The sequence below is a fragment of the Rhopilema esculentum genome, chromosome 14 (genome assembly GCF_057945365.1).
Source record: "Rhopilema esculentum isolate cy_ngs chromosome 14, ASM5794536v1, whole genome shotgun sequence".
Lineage (NCBI taxonomy): Eukaryota > Metazoa > Cnidaria > Scyphozoa > Rhizostomeae > Rhizostomatidae > Rhopilema > Rhopilema esculentum.
Window position 1 is genome coordinate 10,752,333 of NC_142828.1, and position 20,245 is coordinate 10,772,577.

General features: G+C 38.0%; 1 protein-coding gene across 4 annotated transcripts in view; it reads right to left on the reverse strand.

The window, feature by feature from the left end:
- Positions 1 to 23: 23 nt before the first annotated feature.
- Positions 24 to 20,245, reverse strand: part of LOC135696395 (uncharacterized) — a 145,362-nt gene continuing 125,140 nt past the window's right edge. For all 4 annotated transcript variants that reach the window (XM_089112298.1, XM_089112299.1, XM_089112301.1 and 1 more), the window contains 20 exons: positions 19,512 to 20,102; positions 18,606 to 19,187; positions 17,750 to 18,352; positions 16,930 to 17,508; positions 15,954 to 16,547; positions 15,252 to 15,821; positions 14,459 to 15,049; positions 13,553 to 14,134; positions 12,321 to 12,905; positions 11,438 to 12,019; positions 10,614 to 11,198; positions 10,380 to 10,445; positions 9,549 to 10,121; positions 8,628 to 8,933; positions 7,749 to 8,030; positions 7,304 to 7,339; positions 6,777 to 6,802; positions 5,689 to 5,824; positions 4,054 to 4,361; positions 24 to 1,255 (listed from right to left, as the gene is read on the reverse strand). In XM_089112298.1, the coding sequence (XP_088968424.1) occupies positions 749 to 1,255; positions 4,054 to 4,361; positions 5,689 to 5,824; positions 6,777 to 6,802; positions 7,304 to 7,339; positions 7,749 to 8,030; positions 8,628 to 8,933; positions 9,549 to 10,121; positions 10,380 to 10,445; positions 10,614 to 11,198; positions 11,438 to 12,019; positions 12,321 to 12,905; positions 13,553 to 14,134; positions 14,459 to 15,049; positions 15,252 to 15,821; positions 15,954 to 16,547; positions 16,930 to 17,508; positions 17,750 to 18,352; positions 18,606 to 19,187; positions 19,512 to 20,102 (8,684 nt within the window). In that variant the 3' untranslated portion in view covers positions 24 to 748. The remainder of the gene's footprint in view (positions 1,256 to 4,053; positions 4,362 to 5,688; positions 5,825 to 6,776; positions 6,803 to 7,303; positions 7,340 to 7,748; positions 8,031 to 8,627; positions 8,934 to 9,548; positions 10,122 to 10,379; positions 10,446 to 10,613; positions 11,199 to 11,437; positions 12,020 to 12,320; positions 12,906 to 13,552; positions 14,135 to 14,458; positions 15,050 to 15,251; positions 15,822 to 15,953; positions 16,548 to 16,929; positions 17,509 to 17,749; positions 18,353 to 18,605; positions 19,188 to 19,511; positions 20,103 to 20,245) is intronic.

The following is a 20,245-nucleotide window of genomic DNA, read 5'->3' on the forward strand; positions in this document are numbered from 1 at the left end:
GGCAAATAAACAACAATAAAAAGTAGCTTGATAACAAATGAATTTTCCAATAACAATGATTTGCTTTAGTATGAACTAGAAAAATTAACGACATACAGTAAAAATGCACACCGCTAATGAGTTTATTTAAAAAGTCGAAGAAAATGTACATAAAATTTAAGTAAATTAAGGTAAGAGAGTTAAAAAGCGCAAATACGATTCCAAGACTTGCTGGTAAAAATCTACTTTAAAGCTGATTCGAGGATAAAGGTCTGATGTAACAGAACAAAAGGCCTGGTGATCAAAACTTTAAAAAAAATTTAGCTAGATTGCAAGAATAAACTTTCCTTCAAGATGTAATTGTGAAAACTGTTTCAGTTATGAACTAAAAAGGTAGCATCACCAAAAATTATTTGCTTTACTGACGTCCTACGCACCACCAGCAGCCACCCTTAGCTAAACCATCTTTTTTATTCTAAATCTGTTCATTTGATTCTCAATACCAGCTTGATAAAGAATTAAAAAGTTTTTACTTGAAGTGTAATGTCACTAAAACGAGTTCAGCTCACAGTAGACAAGTTACCAGCAAAGACGTCAATGCTCTTGCCCATTCGTATCGTTATCTCACTATTCAAAGTAAGCTTATTCAAAGTAAGCTTATTCAAAGTAAGATACTTACTCAAAAATGTAACTAAATAGTCCTAATGTATTCACTTCTATCAAAACCCAGAATTCATTAAAAAATACTTACAGATGCAAAAAAATTTCACTAGGGTAAAATGACCTTGTCAATGACATGAAGAACACCATTATTAGTCATGATGTCTCCAATTAATATTTTGCTATCTGAATTGATAGTTACTTTGCCTGATGCATTCTTTAATATGCGCAATAATTTGCCGTCCATTGGTCGCAATCCATACTCAACACCAGACTGCAAATTGGTGGTTAGCAAGAGCCCTTTGTGGGTATGCTGAAGAATAAAGCGTTTCAGCTTATTGGGGTTGAGGAGCAAAGAATTCTTCATTTCAGTCGGTAGCGCATCGAATGCAGCATTGCTCGGAGCGAAAATGGTGACTTGCTGGCCACCTTCAAAATATGATCTCAAGCATGATCTGCATAAATACTTATCGAAGGTTTGTAGCTGTGGGATTGCCTTGACGAGATCATAGAACGGCCTTTTGTCAACGAGCAAAAGACCATTTATGACATGTATGACACTGTCTCCTGCAGCATGGTCGCCCGATACGACAACGGCTGTATCAAAACTCTTGACCTGGAAAGAGAAAAGGATAAAATTTTTTTAGGAATCATTGCTTCCACAGAATTAATAATAAAAGATTTTAAAAACGTGAGATAAAAATCAATCTTAAAAAAGTCATTATTACTTTACATTTCTTCACAGGAACCAAAATACTTTGCCGCCCCCATAAAAGGACATATAAAATCCTGTTAAAACATTTTTGTATATGGTGGACATAAAGGGTTATGTCAGTACTATTGTCACTAATTAACGATAATCAATAAATTCTTGTCAATTTGAAGCAAAATCTAAATCTTTTCTTTAATGTTATACAAACTATGGCAACCTAATGCATGAGTGGTAGTATGACGTCATGGCATTCCAACCATTTGATGAAAAACTTTATTGCAAGTGGCATGAAATTCAATTCCTATGTCAACTGCCAATACCTCAGCTAAGTCAATGTTCTGAACACTAAACTTTGAAAAATGAGACTGACGCAATGCTTCTAAAAGGCCCTTTAGGCTTGATTACAGCAAATTTTGTAGGGGAACTCTCTTTAAAACGCTTAATAATGTTCTTATGCGGCAAAACCAGTTATCTGAAATTTTAGCACGGCTTCATACATAATTACCAATGGTAGTTACTCTAACTCAAGCGAAAACGTAAAAGAGAGTTTTCTTAGCTGCACTGCATACACGTAAAAGAGAGTTTTCTTAGCTGCAGTCCTTGGTTTCAAAGGTGTATGACGTCATGTAGGTTAGCTGACTATGATCTAGTGCCGACCGGGTACCAGACTCACTCTATATAAAATAAGAGAGAGTGTGGTTCAGCGCGCCCTTGTTCTCGTTCTGGTATGCCGATATTTACCAATCAGGAGCAAATGTACAGATTTCTGTACGTTCCAAGGTCACAGCGAAACAATAAACGTACTTCTGGTGTAAAATGTTGAACAGAACACAACATAAATTAATGCTGGCGACCGTAACGATTGAGTTTGAAGAAGCTGTTGAACTGTACTCAAAGATGACACAGAACAGTTAACAGCATTGAAAGCATTGTCTATAGAGAGGAGGGATACCTTCGCCATATTGCCAACTGGCTTTACAAAGTCTCTGATATTTCAGGCAGTGCCGATCATTGCAAAGAAACAAGGCCTTGTAGCGAAATGTAGTAAAAAAGGAACAGGAACACCGCAAGGTACCGAGAACAAACAACAAAAAAGACACGTAAATCAGTTATAGCTAAAATTTCGCCCCGGCATACGGGGTTTCACTTGTCGTATGGGCCATATTTTCTGTGATGAACTTCCAACGTGCTGATGCCGCGGTGTCCAAGGGTGCTACCTTCACAGTGAGAAAGTGGACTTTAAAAGTACACATAATTTATAAAGAAAATTAAAAAAACTTATTTTGAGTTTTGTATGAAATTTATTAATCATTTACATTTTATAATTGCATTGTGCTAACATTAATTTCATGCTCCGCACATGTTTTTGTTGCCAAATGGCGTTTTACATCTGATTTGACTTTACAGAACTACATAAAAAAAAATTTGCGTTAAGATTTCTAAAACCTCCATGACTACTGAGTACCGTTGTTATTTATCCGACAGTCTGGTTTACAGGCCTAGTTTCCAGTCTGTTATCACTAAAGGTCTTTCAAATAAATCCACCGGAACGAGGTAAGGGCGCACTGAACCAGACTCTCCTATTTTATATAAAGTGAGTCTGGTACCCAGGGTATTTACACAGTGACAGGAATTCAGGCTTTTATTTAGGGGGGTCTAGGCCTACAATTTTCTGACAAGATAGCATCTTGTGTCATGTCTAATCTTAAGGAAACTGCACAGTTTGATGAAAATAGGTGAATTTTGGGGCGGGACTCTTTAGAAATCTTTGCTGACCATGTTATATTTAGAAAGCAAGCAGAGCAATCCATTTATGATTTTTGATATCAAAATCGATATCTCATCAGGCAATTGGTGATACAAGAAGTCGACGATTACACTTTTGACAAGTCGTTCATGATAACATCATGACTGTGGCTGTAACGTTCATTTTCTGCATTTTATCTTGTTTTCTTCAGTTTATTTTCTTCAGTTCATTTCAGTGCATTTTATCTTGTTTTCTTTTATTGTAACGTTCATTTTCTGCATTTTATACGTTTGAAAATAACTTTTGTTTAGAAGATAACTTTACAGAATTGAAATTAAATGTACAGTTCGCAAGAAGTTTTGATTTTTGTCATTCATTTTGTTTTGTTTGATTACTTAGTACAAAAAAATGATTATAACTTATCAGCTATGTTCAAATTTTGCAAAAAGGGTACAGAGTTGTTGTAGAGGTCCCTGGGGTAGAAAGGGAAACCGCCGATCGCCTGGGAGCAAAGCAAGCAGAAAATTTGGCAAACACGCCCCTTAGATCAGTCTAGGTCACGGCCTTTGTATTGTCAGGAAACACCATTTTACCAACAAGGAAAGCTCATTTTACCAATCGTGAACGCTCCGGGCTAAACTCTGGTTACAAAAAGGAAGATTCAAAATCAAAGAGCTACGACACGTTTCCAAAATATTTCCATTTTCCCAACATTTTCTCATCGAATTTAGACAAAATCGCTTCTTCCACCCGTGGCGCCGCTACCGACTCGTATACCCGTTGACCAACGTATTAAGTTAACCGGAAATGGATATGGATGGAGATGACATTTAATACTTTTAAGGCACAATTTGTCTTTCCCAAATGATGCCCACAAAAACAGCTCTAACAATACTCCTACTCTAAACAAGCAAACCTTGAATAAATTTTAAATGGGAAGGAGCTTTCATCTCACCTTTCCGAGTTGAAAGAACGTCACTGGCTTATTGTTAAGTGTATTCAAAACTTCTCGATCTTTCAGCGTCTTCAACTTTTGGGTTCCTTTGAGAAAATGATGGCGAATAACTCTTCTCAAGAAGCATTGATCCTTAAGTCGGTCTTTTGTTTCGGTGTTCAATTTGACAAACACATCATTTGTTGGCAATAGCAGTGTCAATTGCTCATCCTTTTGCAAAATTTCATCCGCCATGTCGAGTGCGTATATCAGATTTATAAAACTAGTGGCATTCAAAGCCAAAGCTTTCCCCAACAAACCAGTTTGTCCTAGAAAGATAGAAAAAAACTATTTCCTATAAATCTGAAGAAGAGCAAAAAATTTAAGCTGGAGCCTTGGTCCACATTTTTGGTTTTATATTTTTCGTTTCATTTCCCAAAAACTACTACTTTTGCTACGATGAGTGTTGTCACGGGGAGAGGTTTCGGCTGGGATTAACTTCAAGAAAGAGTTGAGCGGAGGAGTCAAAAGACTGCAGAAAAGGGGCTGGGGGAGAAAAGCTACGGGAATATGCAAGAAAGTGAACAGAACAATGAATTTTTAAGATTATTTTTAAGGGAACATCTATTTGTTGTTTATCGTTAAGTATAAAGCAAAAGTATTGAAAATATTTGCTTGCTAACTTGCAATGTTACAAACTCTACTTCGGTCATAAAAAGCTGATTTAAATAGAAAATTCAGTAAAATTTTATCTTGCCAATATAGGCTGTAATATTATTTAGTGCTGAAAATTTAAATTAGCAGCAATCACGATATGTTAAGGCCGGTTTTCAATTGATTCGCACTGGTCGCGCTATTGAGGGAAAGCACTTTTGGGCATGCGCAAGACTCAACTTCCTTTATCGCTGCGAATGCGCGACCATTCGCCAAGTAGTTCAACTCAGTTAAACTACTTGGCAACTGGGCAACTGGTCGCATTTGTCGATTCGCTGATTTGTAAATTCGTTTTGGCCAAAATTGCGCGCCCAGAGCAAATTACCATAAAAGCTCTATTATGCCCCGGGGTCTTACTTACTTTTTCTGTCCTAGAGAGGGGCTTAAAAAGAGGAGGACCTATTAGAGAGAGAGGCTTATTAATAATTCAATGCAAAAAATGTTATGAAACTGCCTTATGCATATTATGTTTTGAAAATGCCATACAAATGGTCTCAACAACATTGCAAGCAGCTTCGAAAGTTTCTTAAAATCAATCAATTGTACTATCCTCATCTCCCTCAGGGTCACCAGGATCAATTGATAAAACCTGAGACATGTTCTAAACCAATTTTGACTCACCTTTTTGGCGCACAAGTAAATCTTTTCATGGGCCGTATTTAGTGCACATGATCTTACCGTCATCACACCCGTCAAGAGACCGACTAAATGCGCATCTTTTCTTTGATTGACAGCGAAGGCTAACAAAGGGGGGCTTAATATAACGGGGTTAAAAGAGAAGGGGGCTTAATAGAGCTTTTACGGTAAGTGGAAACCGGACTTTAGACCTGCTTTTAACTCAAATGTAGATTTAAGGAGCAATTGTAGACGACGTCTTTCCGCGCAAATAATCGGCAAATAAACGTCAATGTAAACATTACTTAAAATGTAAGCATAACGCACCTTGTGTTTTCCCATTAAATGCCAGATCTAATGCATTTTCCGCTTTCTTGGTTATACTGCACATCTGCGTTTCCTGCTTTGGAGCAGAAATTTGGTCCCAGAGTTTGTTTATCTTTGATAATGTCTTCAACAGGCTCTGCGTGTGAAATTTCTATCAAATATCATGACAGGTTGTGGATTTTGAAAACAACTTTAGGAAATGAGTGTATTTGCAAATAAAGCTCGACTTAATGAAATTTAACCACGTTTAATATGTGACAGGGTACACAGTTTAGGTGCCCCCTGGGCTTTTGTTTTGGACACAGATTGCACGATTATGGAGTTTGTGTTTATTGTAGCAGTGCTCAAGTATGCATTACATTGTGTTTTTTATACGGCTAAAGCAACAAGCGTGCAAGTGTGCATTGGCCTTGGGTATATAAACTTTGTCTTGGTATAGTTTTACTCTCACACGCTACAAGATAACCTGAAGTTAGACGTAAGGACGAAAGGTTTTTCCTTTGCGACCCTGCCCACCCTACCCATATCTAGGTATTTTCAGGTGTTTGCAGGCATGTTAAATTTATCTTTCTTTTCTTCGTACATTAGTTAATGGCCGTATGGCATGCAAATTTTGCATGAACAAGGTGTTGCTAGTCGGCGGAAGAAGGCCATTGTTCTTCTTCTCAACCCCCTGAAAAATGGTTGGGTTTCTATTTATGGCCGTCTTTGCGATTGGCGCACCGACAGCCCAAAAATAAATGGTCCAAATGATGAGAGAACGCCACCTTCAGTCTTATGATTGATAATTGGTAAAATATTCTGAGGACCATCTTACTCTTATTTGCTAACGGTTCTTTTGGTAACCTGGAACAAATATTTATTTGCATTTAACGGAGACCATAATTTAATATCAACCACTACTGTGGAAGGTGGGTGAAAATTTGATAGCACTGAATATTTACATCAAAAAAATAATGCCTCTTTTGACATTCTTTATCTAGAAAACTATTCTCTGGAATACTTTGACGAGAAAAGAAAATATAACCTTGTGTAAGAATAAAAAACAAACATTCATAAAACTGGTGGATTAAAAGCTGAAATCTTACCTTCATGTTAAGTGGGCTTGTTGGTCCTAAAAATGAAAAATATTCATTTCAGATAAAAAAAAGTTTTTAAAATTTGGTAAAATGAAAACACTCTTTTTTATAAACCACGTTAAGTTCATATTGCAATGAAAGAGCAAAATTTTTGGCGCTTCGTTCAAGAGCATTTAGGTTGGTTTCGGTGCACAGGGACACAGCAAACTTTTAAGTTGAGTGCAAAATCTTCTCAAATTTTCACATATTTCACTTTAGGCAAAAGATAGCTTTGCTTACTTTCATATCACTTATAAAATGTTTTGACAACGAATAATATGTTTGACCAACGTTTTCTGCTAACAATAAAAACGTTTGAAATAATACAGCACACAGTGTTAAGTATACTGAGACAAAGTCAAGTAAACCTCAAAGAAAATTAGCTAATAAAACGTCAATTAGTAACAAAGAATTGGCCTGAATGTAATTCTATTGATGTTCAACAAAAGATAAAAAATGATACATTGAAAAATGCCAAAATAAAAAGAATAGTATACCTATTGTCCTGTCCGTTTGAGGTCTTCGTGCAGCTTCTAAAAAGTTTAGTACAAGGATATCAGAAGACATAAAAAAACTACATTTTAGGGGTGTTTCTAGTACCCTTAAACCTCTGGCATTCATCAAAAGAATACTAATGCTTTATTTACCTTGATAATTTAAAGTGTATCTGTCCAATGTAAAATATAGTTTTGAATCAATGTAATTGCAGAGTCCAGAAATGTTGTTTACCTTCCTCCAGACAAAAACATCCCAGAAGGCAAAGCTTCCTCACAAAACAATAGAAAGTGGGCGTGACATTGGTGTGTCATATGAGCTTCTATTGTTTTTCGTGGACCTTCCTCCGGTCAGTGACCGTGCGACCGTAATGTTTTCCTGACTCTGTGTAATTGAATTCCTCTCAACATAGGAAATTGTGTATCTTGAGATATATTAGATACTTACGGATATGTTTGCAAGTTTGAGCGACCACATGCTGCGAAACTTGTTGTTCTTCAAAGGATTTTATATTCTTTATGATAAATACATTATCTTCACTGCCTGCAATTTTTACAACATCCTTTTTATTCACTGCTGTACCGACACCAATCACAAATATCGGTATATTCATTTTTGTCAACTCGTTTACTGCTGATAGTGGAGATGTACCAAGTGGGCCAATATGAGCGTTGTCTGTGACAACAAAAATTGCTCGTGATGCATTTCTACGCGCTTCGCTGGTATACCCTGTGAATAAAAGGACAACAGTGTGACTGTTTATGATCTAAGATATATAGCTCTTTAGCTGATTAAAGCAAAAATTATCATTATCCCGAAGAAGAAGATGAAGAACAAGAAAGAAAAAGAAGAAGGATAAGAAGAAGAAAAAGAAGAAGGAGAAGAAGGAGAAGAAGAAGAAGGAGGAGAAGAAGACAAAGCAAAAGAAAAGAGAGAAGATATTTTCATATAAAAAAATGATAATCCTACTCAGAGATCAGCAATGGTTTACTTGAAAAAAATTAAAGCATGTTTTACTTCTACAACAAATAATTTATTTAGAAGAAAATAAATGTTTGATTTAAAATTTGTATTTTTACTTTGGACACAAATGTTAACACCTTTGTAAAATGGTTGTAAAATGGATCTATTTGGCAATTATCCACTTACAGTGATTACATTATCATAAGATATGTAAGCAAAGTAAGATAAGCTTCTGGCTATCAAAAACTATATCTCAAAGAATTTATTTGATTAAATAGTAATTAAAAAGTAAGTCGGAAAAACTATTTTTCTTAGGAACTACTCCAAATGATACTACATTGGTAGAAAAAGAAATAAATATACCCTTAAAGATATGCTGAGCTCTACGTAGACCGAGGTCAAGCCTGCTTTGGCCTCCAACGAAAGGAGAATCCTGAAGAGCGTTCTTCAATGCAAAAACTGATTGCGAGTCTTTAAACGATATCACGGTCTTCGCTTGGGATCCGAACAGAACAATCGCTGCTTGTGTCCTTCCAGTTCCAATGTTGAATTGGTCCAAAATCGCTCCGACTAAATCTTTCTGAGACTTGTAATCGTATTCCATACTTTCTGACGAGTCCAACAGAAATAAAAGATCTGCAGCGGTGTTGCATTTGACGTTGTTTAGCTCTGTGTGACAAGATCATTACAATTAAAAAGGACCCATCAAAACGTACTCTAACCTTTCTCACAATAAAAGTAATATACACTTATTTGAGGTGATAATTCGGTTTGATAACAAATTCGAGTAGCCCCTTAATTAACATGTTTAATTTTCAAATCAGCTAAATCCCGAAGTAAAAACGTACGAACACTAGAAAAATAAGGTGATTTATAAGATGCTATAAGATTATAGACAAAACTTTAAATATTTCAATTTCCCATACACAGAGGATGCCCGTTTAGCTTCGATTGATGGGTTAGTCAGGCCTAAGGCTCATTAGAAGAAAAGCACGTCTGTCCTATTGCTGTTTTTAGGTAGCAAATTCGAATATCAAAACATGAAAATGGCTTTCTGCTCGTGTTTCTGATTGGCCTATTTCGATCCACAACTGGGTATATATATTTCCTAGCGTAGATTTTCGGTCTATGTTCTGACGTTGAAACTCTGAAGAGTGTCAGACGAAAAGCTTTAGTTTACTAAATGTTTGTTTTTTTCAAAGCCATTTTCAAGTTTTGTACCACCAAAAGATTGTTTGAATATTAAAACACGTCAAATTATGCATAAAAGGACAAATCATATACCTGAATGCAGCTGGTCGCAGATATTTCGAAGTACTGAACTGACAAAGTTGTCAACTTTCTGAGCTGGTGCTGCTTTGAAAGCGTTATCGGGGCTTATCTTTCTTAACAGACTGTAGGGAGTAAATTCTGTGCCAATAGCTATTATTTTAACACCGAGATCTTTCAAGGCTCTAGCTGCATCCTCAGGCTTAATGACTTCTCTTTGGATAGTTGGATGTGGTCCTGTTGTGAACATAACGAGCAATCTAACGGAGCTCATTGATTTGGTTCCTTTGGCCTTAAAGTAGTTAGATGCAGCCACCAGTCCTCGGTCTATTCGTCTTTGACTAGTGAATTGGGGCAAGAAATCGATTACGTCATTGACTTGCTCGATTCTGTCATTTTGACTAAAGTGACCTGATGATGTGGACATAGTGCCGTAGAGGATTAGTTCAATGGAGTAGCTGGGTACAACAGATGTCATTTTTTGTATAAACAGCTTTGCAATTGCTTTTTGCTTTTGGAATGAAGCTTTGTCTGCTTTTGAAGAGTCTATTGCTATTACCAGATCCACATGATTCCCACAGTGCTTCACTAAAAAGCAATGAGATTATGCTTCTTAGAACAGAGATTTTCATAAAAGATTGAACGTCATTTGAATCAGACTGCATACCTTGCTTTTACCTTTATTGCCTTTCGAATAAGAAGTATTCCGCTTGGTGTCAAGAAAAACCTTATATCACATATTGTAGTGCACTGAATGAGTTAAAATAACTTATACCAAGAAAAACACACAAACAAACAAAATTAAAAAGAAGGATCTTCTGTGCAGGATTTCAGATTTAATCTTACCTGGTTCTTTTGCTAAATTTGAACTCATGTCACTGAGTAAGCCGAAGCTTGTTGCCTTGGATCGAGCTAAAACAAACAATAACATAAGTAAGTAAAATAATTTCTTTAAATCATGACATAGGGACTTTTCAGACTTGTTGATCTACTTGATGCAATTTTTATAATTTACTCCATACATCACTACATTTTATACAATACAAGACAACTTCAAGTTTAGAATAAAGGACTACTTACATCCAACTTGGCAAAGTGATATTGCAACTGATGACGTCTGCTCTTCATCAAGCAGATTTTCAAATCTTTCCAATACTAGCACTTCGTCTTGGTAATCTGTTAAAAGCCTCAAAAGGTCTACTTTTCTTTTCTTTCCGATCGACAATATCAATAGCTTCACGTTATTGATTTCAAATTCTCTTTTTATCAACGGGGCAAAGATGTCCATGTTATCAAGATCAACTTCCTCTGCATCCAAGATCATCAATATAACTTTGCTTCTTGCTGCTAATGTGTTTGAGGCCATACGGAGAATAACTTCTTCTATTGAAGACACTATCTCTGTGGAGCTCACTTTACCCTGATAATGGTGCAATGAATCCAATTTGTTACCAAGTTCTGCAACGGTGTTTACCATAAACAGGCCTGAGTCTATCGTTGTATTCAATGTTGCTACTCCAGCTTTGCTCCCAGATCCCTCAAACACTTTAAATAACTTTTGTAGAAAGACTTTTCCCATGGTTAATCTACGCTCTTTGTCCTTCGATGTCCCAATAATAAATCCAAAGTCAAATGCTCTCGAACATGGTTGTTGCAGTACTATATCTGAGATGAGATTTGAAAACCGTCATTGAATACCGTTACAGTTTAAAACCTATTTAATACATCATCTCAAAACCCCACCGTTTATCCTAAACTTTTCGCAACTTACAGAGTTTGAAAGTAAAAGTGGATAGCAGAGATATAATTTTTTTAATTGCTTTCCCACAATAAAATTCTTTTAAAGAATCTTCTAGGTTGAATGATGAATATTGTGATTTAAAAATGCAGGGAAGATGGCTTACCAGCAAGTAGCATTGATTTATCTGCGATCGCTTTTAAGTATCTAGGCTGTAATGCCTCCTTCACACTACCCACCAAGTAAACATCTTTTGGGCTTTTAACAATCCTCGTTATGTAAGGAAAGTTGTTGGTTTTACCAAATACAGCAATTATAACTCTTATACCAGCCTGTTCCAGTGGTGCCATGGCAGCTGTAACTGACGTATCATTGATGTTTCGTAGAGAATTTTCATGGGTGAGAAGAACGACAATCTTTGGCATATCAATCCTTGACCCGGTTCGAGGTGCAAAAAGCTTCTTTTTGATCAATGCTAACTTCTCTTCAAGTGTATTCAAGTTGTTCATTAGTTGATAACTTTTCAAGTTCTTTTCGAATTCAGGGCCTTTGAAGTACTTGTCAAGTGGAATCGTTATCCATTTTTCGTTACTAAAGAGTAGCGCGCCAACTCTGTTTGTATTTTGTGATATATTGTATTCTTGCGCTAAGCTTCCTGCAAAATCTTGCAATCCCGAGAAATCATCCGCAAGAAAATGTACGGATGTGTCCATAACTAAGCCTATATCGACTCCCTTCGGCCCACGAACTGAAAACAGAGAATGCATAATCTTACAAAAGAAAACCAGAGATGACCAGGGAGAGAATTATCAAGACTAAAAAACATTGAAATCCTAGAAAATAAGTAGACGCAAAATTCAGAAAAGCTTAAGATAACAACGACTAGATGGAAGAGAAACGATGCAATGTTGTTTCCATATAGACTGTCAAGAATTAAGAATATATTCATGTACAGCAATATGTTTTCTTAAGACTCTAAATATGAATCGATTTTGTTTTGCTGACGTCGATGAGATTTTTGTTGGTCCTTATCCCTTAGAAAAACTTACCAGGTTTTGTGCATGAATCAAAAGTGAGATTTTTCATAAAATCTTTTGACAGAAGTTCGTCGAAATCTTTTGCATGATAAAAATGTTTTCTGTCGGTGACCAGGCTTATCAACTCATCCTTATCAACCTTGGGTCCAATTCCAATTACTATAACTTTGATCCCTTCTTCGTGGAATGGTCTCATTGCCTCATATGGAGATGCTATATCGGAATCGGGAGACTGCTTCCCGTCAGTTAGCAAGACAAGCAACTTGCTTGCGCGTGGTCGCATACCATTATCAACTGAAAAAAGGTCGCTAAAAGCTTTCTTTAGGCCCATGTCAATTCGTGTAGTGCCACCTAGAAGTGGTAGATCATCAACTGCTCTGTTGAAAAATTGTGAAGATACAAAGTCTGATAGTTTGATCATTAATCTTGCTCTGTCGCTAAATATCACAGCTCCAGCCCGATTACCAGCTTTTGTAATTTCAAGAAGACTGACAAAACTCTTTACAAATTCTTTTTCCTTTTGATAATCTCGGAACAGGCTCGCAGACGAATCGATTACAAATCCAACCTCAAGTTCACTTCGACACTTTTCCAACGCTAAAAGATAATTTGTGTATTATGATATACCAAACACACTTCAAATGGTCCTAAAAACAACACACCAGGGTGGAAAATTTGTCAGATAGCTCCAGAATGACTTTTAAAACAAATAAACAGTCATCCCGTTTACATGGTAGAGGATTATACGTGACATAGTAATGATGAAGAGATGCAAAGTGAAAGGCTAAATTGGTGACTGTAACCAATAATATGTTATTGATTGTCTCCCAGTCTACATCTTTCCATATTAGGCTTATTTATAGTGCTTGACGACCTTAACTAGAAGCATAATTTTCTTTATACGCCTAGGCGAAGAATTTTATCAGGCTTTTGGTAATTCTTAAAGAATTTGTTGACTGCTTCAAAATTTTCCAATTTTGGGGCCTTTATTTAAAGCAATGACAATTTTGAAGTGCATATTTGACACATGGCATTAAGCAGAATCTTGTATGAGAGAGCATGCTAATAAATAATGCAGATTAACTTGCCTATCATGGTAAGCAGTAGTTTTATAACAATGCTACATACGAATTTTACCCTAATTCATCCGTACAAAAAATGTCTGGTAACGTGTAATCGGGAGAAACTATAAACAAAAATCCTCGCTAATGTAAATTGATTAGAAAAAGGTTCCATCAACAAACCTATCTCGCAAAAATGGCCAACAACACTCCTAACAAAAGGGACTGACTTCACATGCTTAAAGTTCTTTGCATGGAGAAAAAGTGATGAATTCCCTGCAATTTCAAGAAGTTCCTCTCTGTTTACTCTTGCTCCTATTCCAATGACAATGATTTTGACATTTTGCTTCTCACGAATCTCCGAAGCAATTGTGGCTGGGTCAACGGCATCTTGATCTCTTGTTTGTTGACCATCTGTTAGCAAGAAAATGATTTTCGGCAAAACACGACCAGCGCTTGTAGACTGCTGGAAAAGTTTGTCTTTGGCCAGTGTGAGAGCTTTGTCAATCCTAGTCGTGTAACCCATAAACGGAAGTTTATCTACAATCTCCTTGAACTGTGCAGAAGTTCTAAAATCTGATAGTTTGAGACTAAGCTCAGCATCGTAGCTGAATGTGATAATGCCGGCTCTGCTTCCACCTTCTTTGATTCCTACAGAGTCGGCTAGAATTTTCACAAACTCTTTCTCTTTGCCGTAGTCTCTCCTCAGGCTTCCAGACGAGTCGACAATGAATCCAATTTCGGCAGCATTGATGCAAGGCTCAACTACAAAACAAATCGTATGCCATTCAGAATTTGCAATGAAAGTGAGAAGAAAAAAATGGCAACTGTATCTTGAGCACATTTAACGATGTCCAGCCTTTCATCAAAGTTTTGTGTAGCTTTCAAAGTTTCAGCAAACCCGATGGACACATCATAACAGGTTTGACAAATCAAATGGGCTTTTAACCGTCAGCTATGAGAGTTATACCGACCCAATTCAATAATAATATGCCTTTTGCTGGTATTGAAAAACAGGACACACTGTATTCAAGGCTTGCTCAAACGCTAACACAATATTTGACATATTATTTGCATAGAGAAACTCACTGGTTTGCAGGCAAGCAGATCCGGTAATGCCGTCAACAAACTCTGTAGATTTCAGCTGCTCAAAGTCTTTGGCTAAGTACAAGTCGTCTTGTGATTTTACCAAGGTGCGCAGCTCAGCTGGGTTAACACCTCCGCCAATACCGACAACGATTACCTTGATATCGGCATCGTGGAATTTTTGAATGATTTGCGAAGGTGACACCGCATCAGCATCTTTAGTCTGCTCACCATCAGTAAGTAGAACAAGTATCTTTGGAACTTTAATCCTCATTCCATTTCTTTCGCTAAACATTTCATTGTAAGCCGTCCTCAATGCTTTGTCGATACGAGTAGTGCTTTTCATTAGAGGCAGATTATCAACAGCTCTACCGAAACCATCTGCATTGTTGTAATCCGAGAACTTGATACTCAGATCAGAATGATAACTGAACAACACCACTGCGACATGACTACCTCTGTCAGAAACATCAAGGTTTCTTGCAACGAGCTTTACAAACTCTTTCTCTTTTGCGTAATGACGGGCCAGACTGCCTGACGAGTCGACAATGAAGCCAACATCGGCTACAGCTTTACATTCTACACGATCCTCAGCTGGAAAACAAAGAAAAAATTACATTCATGCAACATGCATAACATGCTATTGAATATGTGAAGAGAGCAGGTTAAAGTGTAGCAATAAGTTCTTTTCATAACCAAATGCAACATTCGCGAATAAACGAATAAAGACATATGACAGAGGATGCTTTATTGCAGTCAACTGACTTATGTACTTGCGTATGTTAAGGAAACTTGCCTTTCTTGCAACCCTCACTAGAGACATTTTGAACAAACGAGCTTGACTTGAGCTTATCAAAATCCGCTGCAAAGAAGAGATTGCTTTCAATTCCTGCTATTCTTTTTAGTTCATCTGGCTTTACACCTCTGCCGATTCCAATGACAACCAGTCTTATTCCTTGGTCGCGCAGCTCTTTTGCAATAGTATCTGGATTTTCAGCACCAGCGTCTTGAGTTTGCGAACCATCAGTTAGAAGGAACACCAATTTGGGCGCGTCTTCTCGAGCACCAACCATGAGCTTTTCCTTGGCAAGGCGAAGAGCCTTATCGATTCTCGTTGTATAACCCATGAGTGGAATACTATCGATCGCCTTATTGAAGTCATCTATATTCTTGAATTTGTCAACGGGGATGCTCAGCTCTGCATGGTAACTAAACGTAATCACACCGGCACGGCTTCCTGCTTCTGATATACCGAATGATTTTGCAAGTTCTTTGACAAATTCCTTTTCTTTGTCATATTCACGGCGCAGACTTCCGGAAGAGTCGAGAATGAAACCAACATTTGCGACGTTCTTGCATTTAACAACTAAACGAATAAAACAAAAAGAAACGGTTGTTTAAATAATATTTTAAAAGGCTTCCAGTGTCGATTGAAATACAAAATTCGACAAAGCATAGGTATACCCCTAAAATAAATGGCTGAATTCGCCATTCTTACCACTTTCTTTACATGCACTCTTTGCTATGGCCTCTACAAGCGTTCTCTCTCTCAGTTCATCGAATCGCTCCACATAGAATATGTCAGTTGGTGACTGAACTAATTTGTTTAGAAGCTCTTTATTTGCGTCTTTGCCTGCTACCAAAACAAGTAATTTAATTCCGGCTTCATGGTAGCGACTTGCTGCTAAAGCTAGAGAATTGCCATCAGCCTTGTCCAAATACATTGCAGTCGTTATCACCGTCAGGATCTGAGGAACGTCCAGCCTGGCCCCGTTCGAATCGTTAAACAGTTCGTCATACGCTGCCAACAAAGCCTTATCTAGTCGATTTTTGCCCCCCACGGCTGTCATTTTGTCTACAGCAGCCTCGAAGTTTGTCATACTTTCGTGCTCTCCCAGCCGTATAGCTAGTTTTGGCACATTTCCTGTTACAATAATACCTGCGTGAGCGTTCTCCTTGCTGACTTTGAAGCTGCCAACAACAGCATTAACGAAAGCCTTTTGCCTGCTTTTCGCTGAATCATCAATGCTTTCCGAGCCATCAAAGACAAAGCCAAGATCAGCACGTATTTCACATGCAAACGGCTTTGCAGCTGAAAAAGAAGCAGCAAAGGAAAACGTCAACTTCATCGATGTAGTTTACAATTTTCACCAACAAAAGGAAATACTGCAACATATTTGACAATGGAATAACACAATGAAGCAAACAGATCGGTTAGAATTAAGTACTAGACGTGTTCAGGGAGTCAATCAAGCAAACAAAGTCAAATTTTATTTTAACAGTGCTAAAATTTCGCAAAGTCGAAGCAGAGTGTGTGATTCATCGTACACATTAAGCAACTCCTGTTGAAAGAGAATGCAACAACTAATTACAAATTTTAGGCTAAATATATATATATATATATTAATGTATGTATAAACGTATAAATACTGTTTATTAAAAAAAATTTGAAATGGTAGATTCAGTGGACTTACCCTGCTCACAGCTGCTTTTTGAGACACCATCTATGAACTTGTTGGACATGAGCTCGTCAAAGTTTGATGCCTGATAAACATTAGATGCCTTACCAGCCAAGCTTAGCAATTCTTGCTCGTTTACTTCCTTCCCAATTCCTATTACAATCAATATTACCCCACTGTTTCTTATTTGGTCAGCTATAAGTGCGGGATCTACCGCATCAGCGTCTTTGGTCTGTGACCCGTCTGTGAGGAGAACGAGAAGCTTGGGAATGCCATCGCGGCCACCGTTTCCTTTGCTGAACATTTCGTCCCTTGCCATCTTCAAGGCTTTGTCGATCCTCGTCGTTCGGCCAAACATTGGGAGACTATCAACTGCATTCATGAACGTACGCGCATCCTGGTGCTCATTCAGCTTGACACTATGCTCTGTGTGCCAGCTAAATGTGATGATGCCAGCTCTACTTCCATTTGGTGATATATCTAAGCTTTCGGCAAGCCTTTTTACGAATTCTTTCTCTTTGTGGTATTCGCGCCTCAGACTACCAGACGAATCGACGACGAAACCTACGTCCACTAGATTCTTGCATACTGGACCTACAGGCAAAACAAGACAAACAATAATGAACAGTGCACTTTGCTGAACACTAACACTAAGATATTGGCAAAAGAAGGGCATGGTTGTTTGCAATGGTTGCCGCCTACAAGCTCTTTTCGTTGCCTTTACTCACTTAATTTATAAACGTACGTACTCTCAAGTAGAGGGCATGGCTGAATGTCTGGTCAAGCAACTCAAGCAACTTGAAAACTACATTTTACATCAAAAATAACATCATACCCTTTATGCATGAAGCAGTAGCAACTGCATCGACGAAGGCTCCTGAAGAAAGCTGATCAAAATCGTTTGCAATGTAAATATCATTTTCAGATTTGACAGCTCTCAGCAACTCCTCCTTTTTCACATTTCCTCCCACCCCCACAGCTAGAACCTTGATCTTTGATTCGTGCAGGGGCAGAGCTGCCTGCAGGAGTGCCTGTGCTCCAGCATCTTTAGACTGCACTCCGTCTGTCAGCAAAACTATCACTTGTGCTGCTTCAGGTCTCATACCATGTTCTGGCTTGAAAATACCGTCGAAAGCAAGCTCAAGCGCTTTGTCCATTCTCCTATCTCCACCAAGCAGCACAAGGTTGTCTACAGTCTCTTCAAAGTCTTCAAGTCTCTTTGTGTCAGAAAACTTCATGCTCACTCGACTGGAGTTGCCAAAAACAACGATACCTGCACGAGTTCCGTCTGCAGACAGATCGAAGCTTCTTGCCATCTCCTTTACGAAAAGTTTTGCCTCATCATAGTGCGTTGCCATACTTTTTGACGAGTCGACTACGAAAGCAATGTCTACCCTCGACTTACACATGTTCAACCCAGGATCCGCTAATGGTACAGCTGTCGAAAAGGAAAGTAAAAATATTATACCTGGCTGTATTTGAGTACAAATTGCGTATTCTGCTCTAGTTACGAGCTTCAATGGAAACATGTACAAAGTATGTATCACAAGTTCAAGGTAACAATGCCAACTAACAAGGTAATTGCCATTCGAAACAGTTTCTCGACTAGATATGAAAGACAATCTCCTATCTACAATCTACAATTCAAATTTCAGTTACACTAAAAACAGGCTGCACCCTTAGTTACACACCTGAACGGCAAAACATGTCAGCGACCTTGTTTACGAACGGAGCAGAATTGAGTTGTTTGAAGCCCTTAGCAAGGAAGACGTTGGAACTATCTCCTGCAATTTGATTTAACTCAGGTGGGTCTACTCTTCTTCCTATGCCAATGACAAACGTCTTAGCGCCAAACTGCATGCGAATCTCCGAAGCAATTGTGGCTGGGTCAACGGCATCTTGATCTCTTGTTTGTCGACCATCTGTTAGCAAGAAAATGATTTTCGGCAAAACACGACCAGCGCTTGTAGACTGCTGGAAAAGTTTGTCTTTGGCCAGTGTGAGAGCTTTATCAATCCTAGTCGTGTAACCCATAAACGGAAGTTTATCTACAATCTCATTGAACTGTGCAGTAGTTCTAAAATCTGATAGTTTGACACTGAGCTCAGCATCGTAGCTGAATGTGATAATGCCGGCTCTGCTTCCACCTTCTTCGATTCCTACAGAGTCGGCTAGAATTTTCACAAACTCTTTCTCTTTGCCGTAGTCTCTCCTCAGGCTTCCAGACGAGTCGACAATGAATCCAATTTCGGCAGCATTGATGCAAGGCTCAACTACAAAACAAATCGTATGCCATTCAGAATTTGCAATGAAAGTGAGAAGAAAAAAATGGCAACTGTATCTTGAGCACATTTAACGATGTCCAGCCTTTCATCAAAGTTTTGTGTAACTTTCAAAGTTTCAGCAAACCCGATGGACACATCATAACAGGTTTGACAAATCAAATGGGCTTTTAACCGTCAGCTATGAGAGTTATACCGACCCAATTTAATAATAATATGCCTTTTGCTGGTATTGAAAAACAGGACACACTGTATTCAAGGCTTGCTCAAACGCTAACACAATATTTGACATATTATTTGCATAGAGAAACTCACTGGTTTGCAGGCAAGCAGATCCGGTAATGCCGTCAACAAACTCTGTAGATTTCAGCTGCTCAAAGTCTTTGGCTAAGTACAAGTCGTCTTGTGATTTTACCAAGGTGCGCAGCTCAGCTGGGTTAACACCTCCGCCAATACCGACAACGATTACCTTGATATCGGCATCGTGGAATTTTTGAATGATTTGCGAAGGTGACACCGCATCAGCATCTTTAGTCTGCTCACCATCAGTAAGTAGAACAAGTATCTTTGGAACTTTAATCCTCATTCCATTTCTTTCGCTAAACATTTCATTGTAAGCCGTCCTCAATGCTTTGTCGATACGAGTAGTGCTTTTCATTAGAGGCAGATTATCAACAGCTCTACCGAAACCATCTGCATTGTTGTAATCCGAGAACTTGATACTCAGATCAGAATGATAACTGAACAACACCACTGCGACATGACTACCTCTGTCAGAAACATCAAGGTTTCTTGCAACGAGCTTTACAAACTCTTTCTCTTTTGCGTAATGACGGGCCAGACTGCCTGACGAGTCGACAATGAAGCCAACATCGGCTACAGCTTTACATTCTACACGATCCTCAGCTGGAAAACAAAGAAAAAATTACATTCATGCAACATGCATAACATGCTATTGAATATGTGAAGAGAGCAGGTTAAAGTGTAGCAATAAGTTCTTTTCATAACCAAATGCAACATTCACGAATAAACGAATAAAGACATATGAC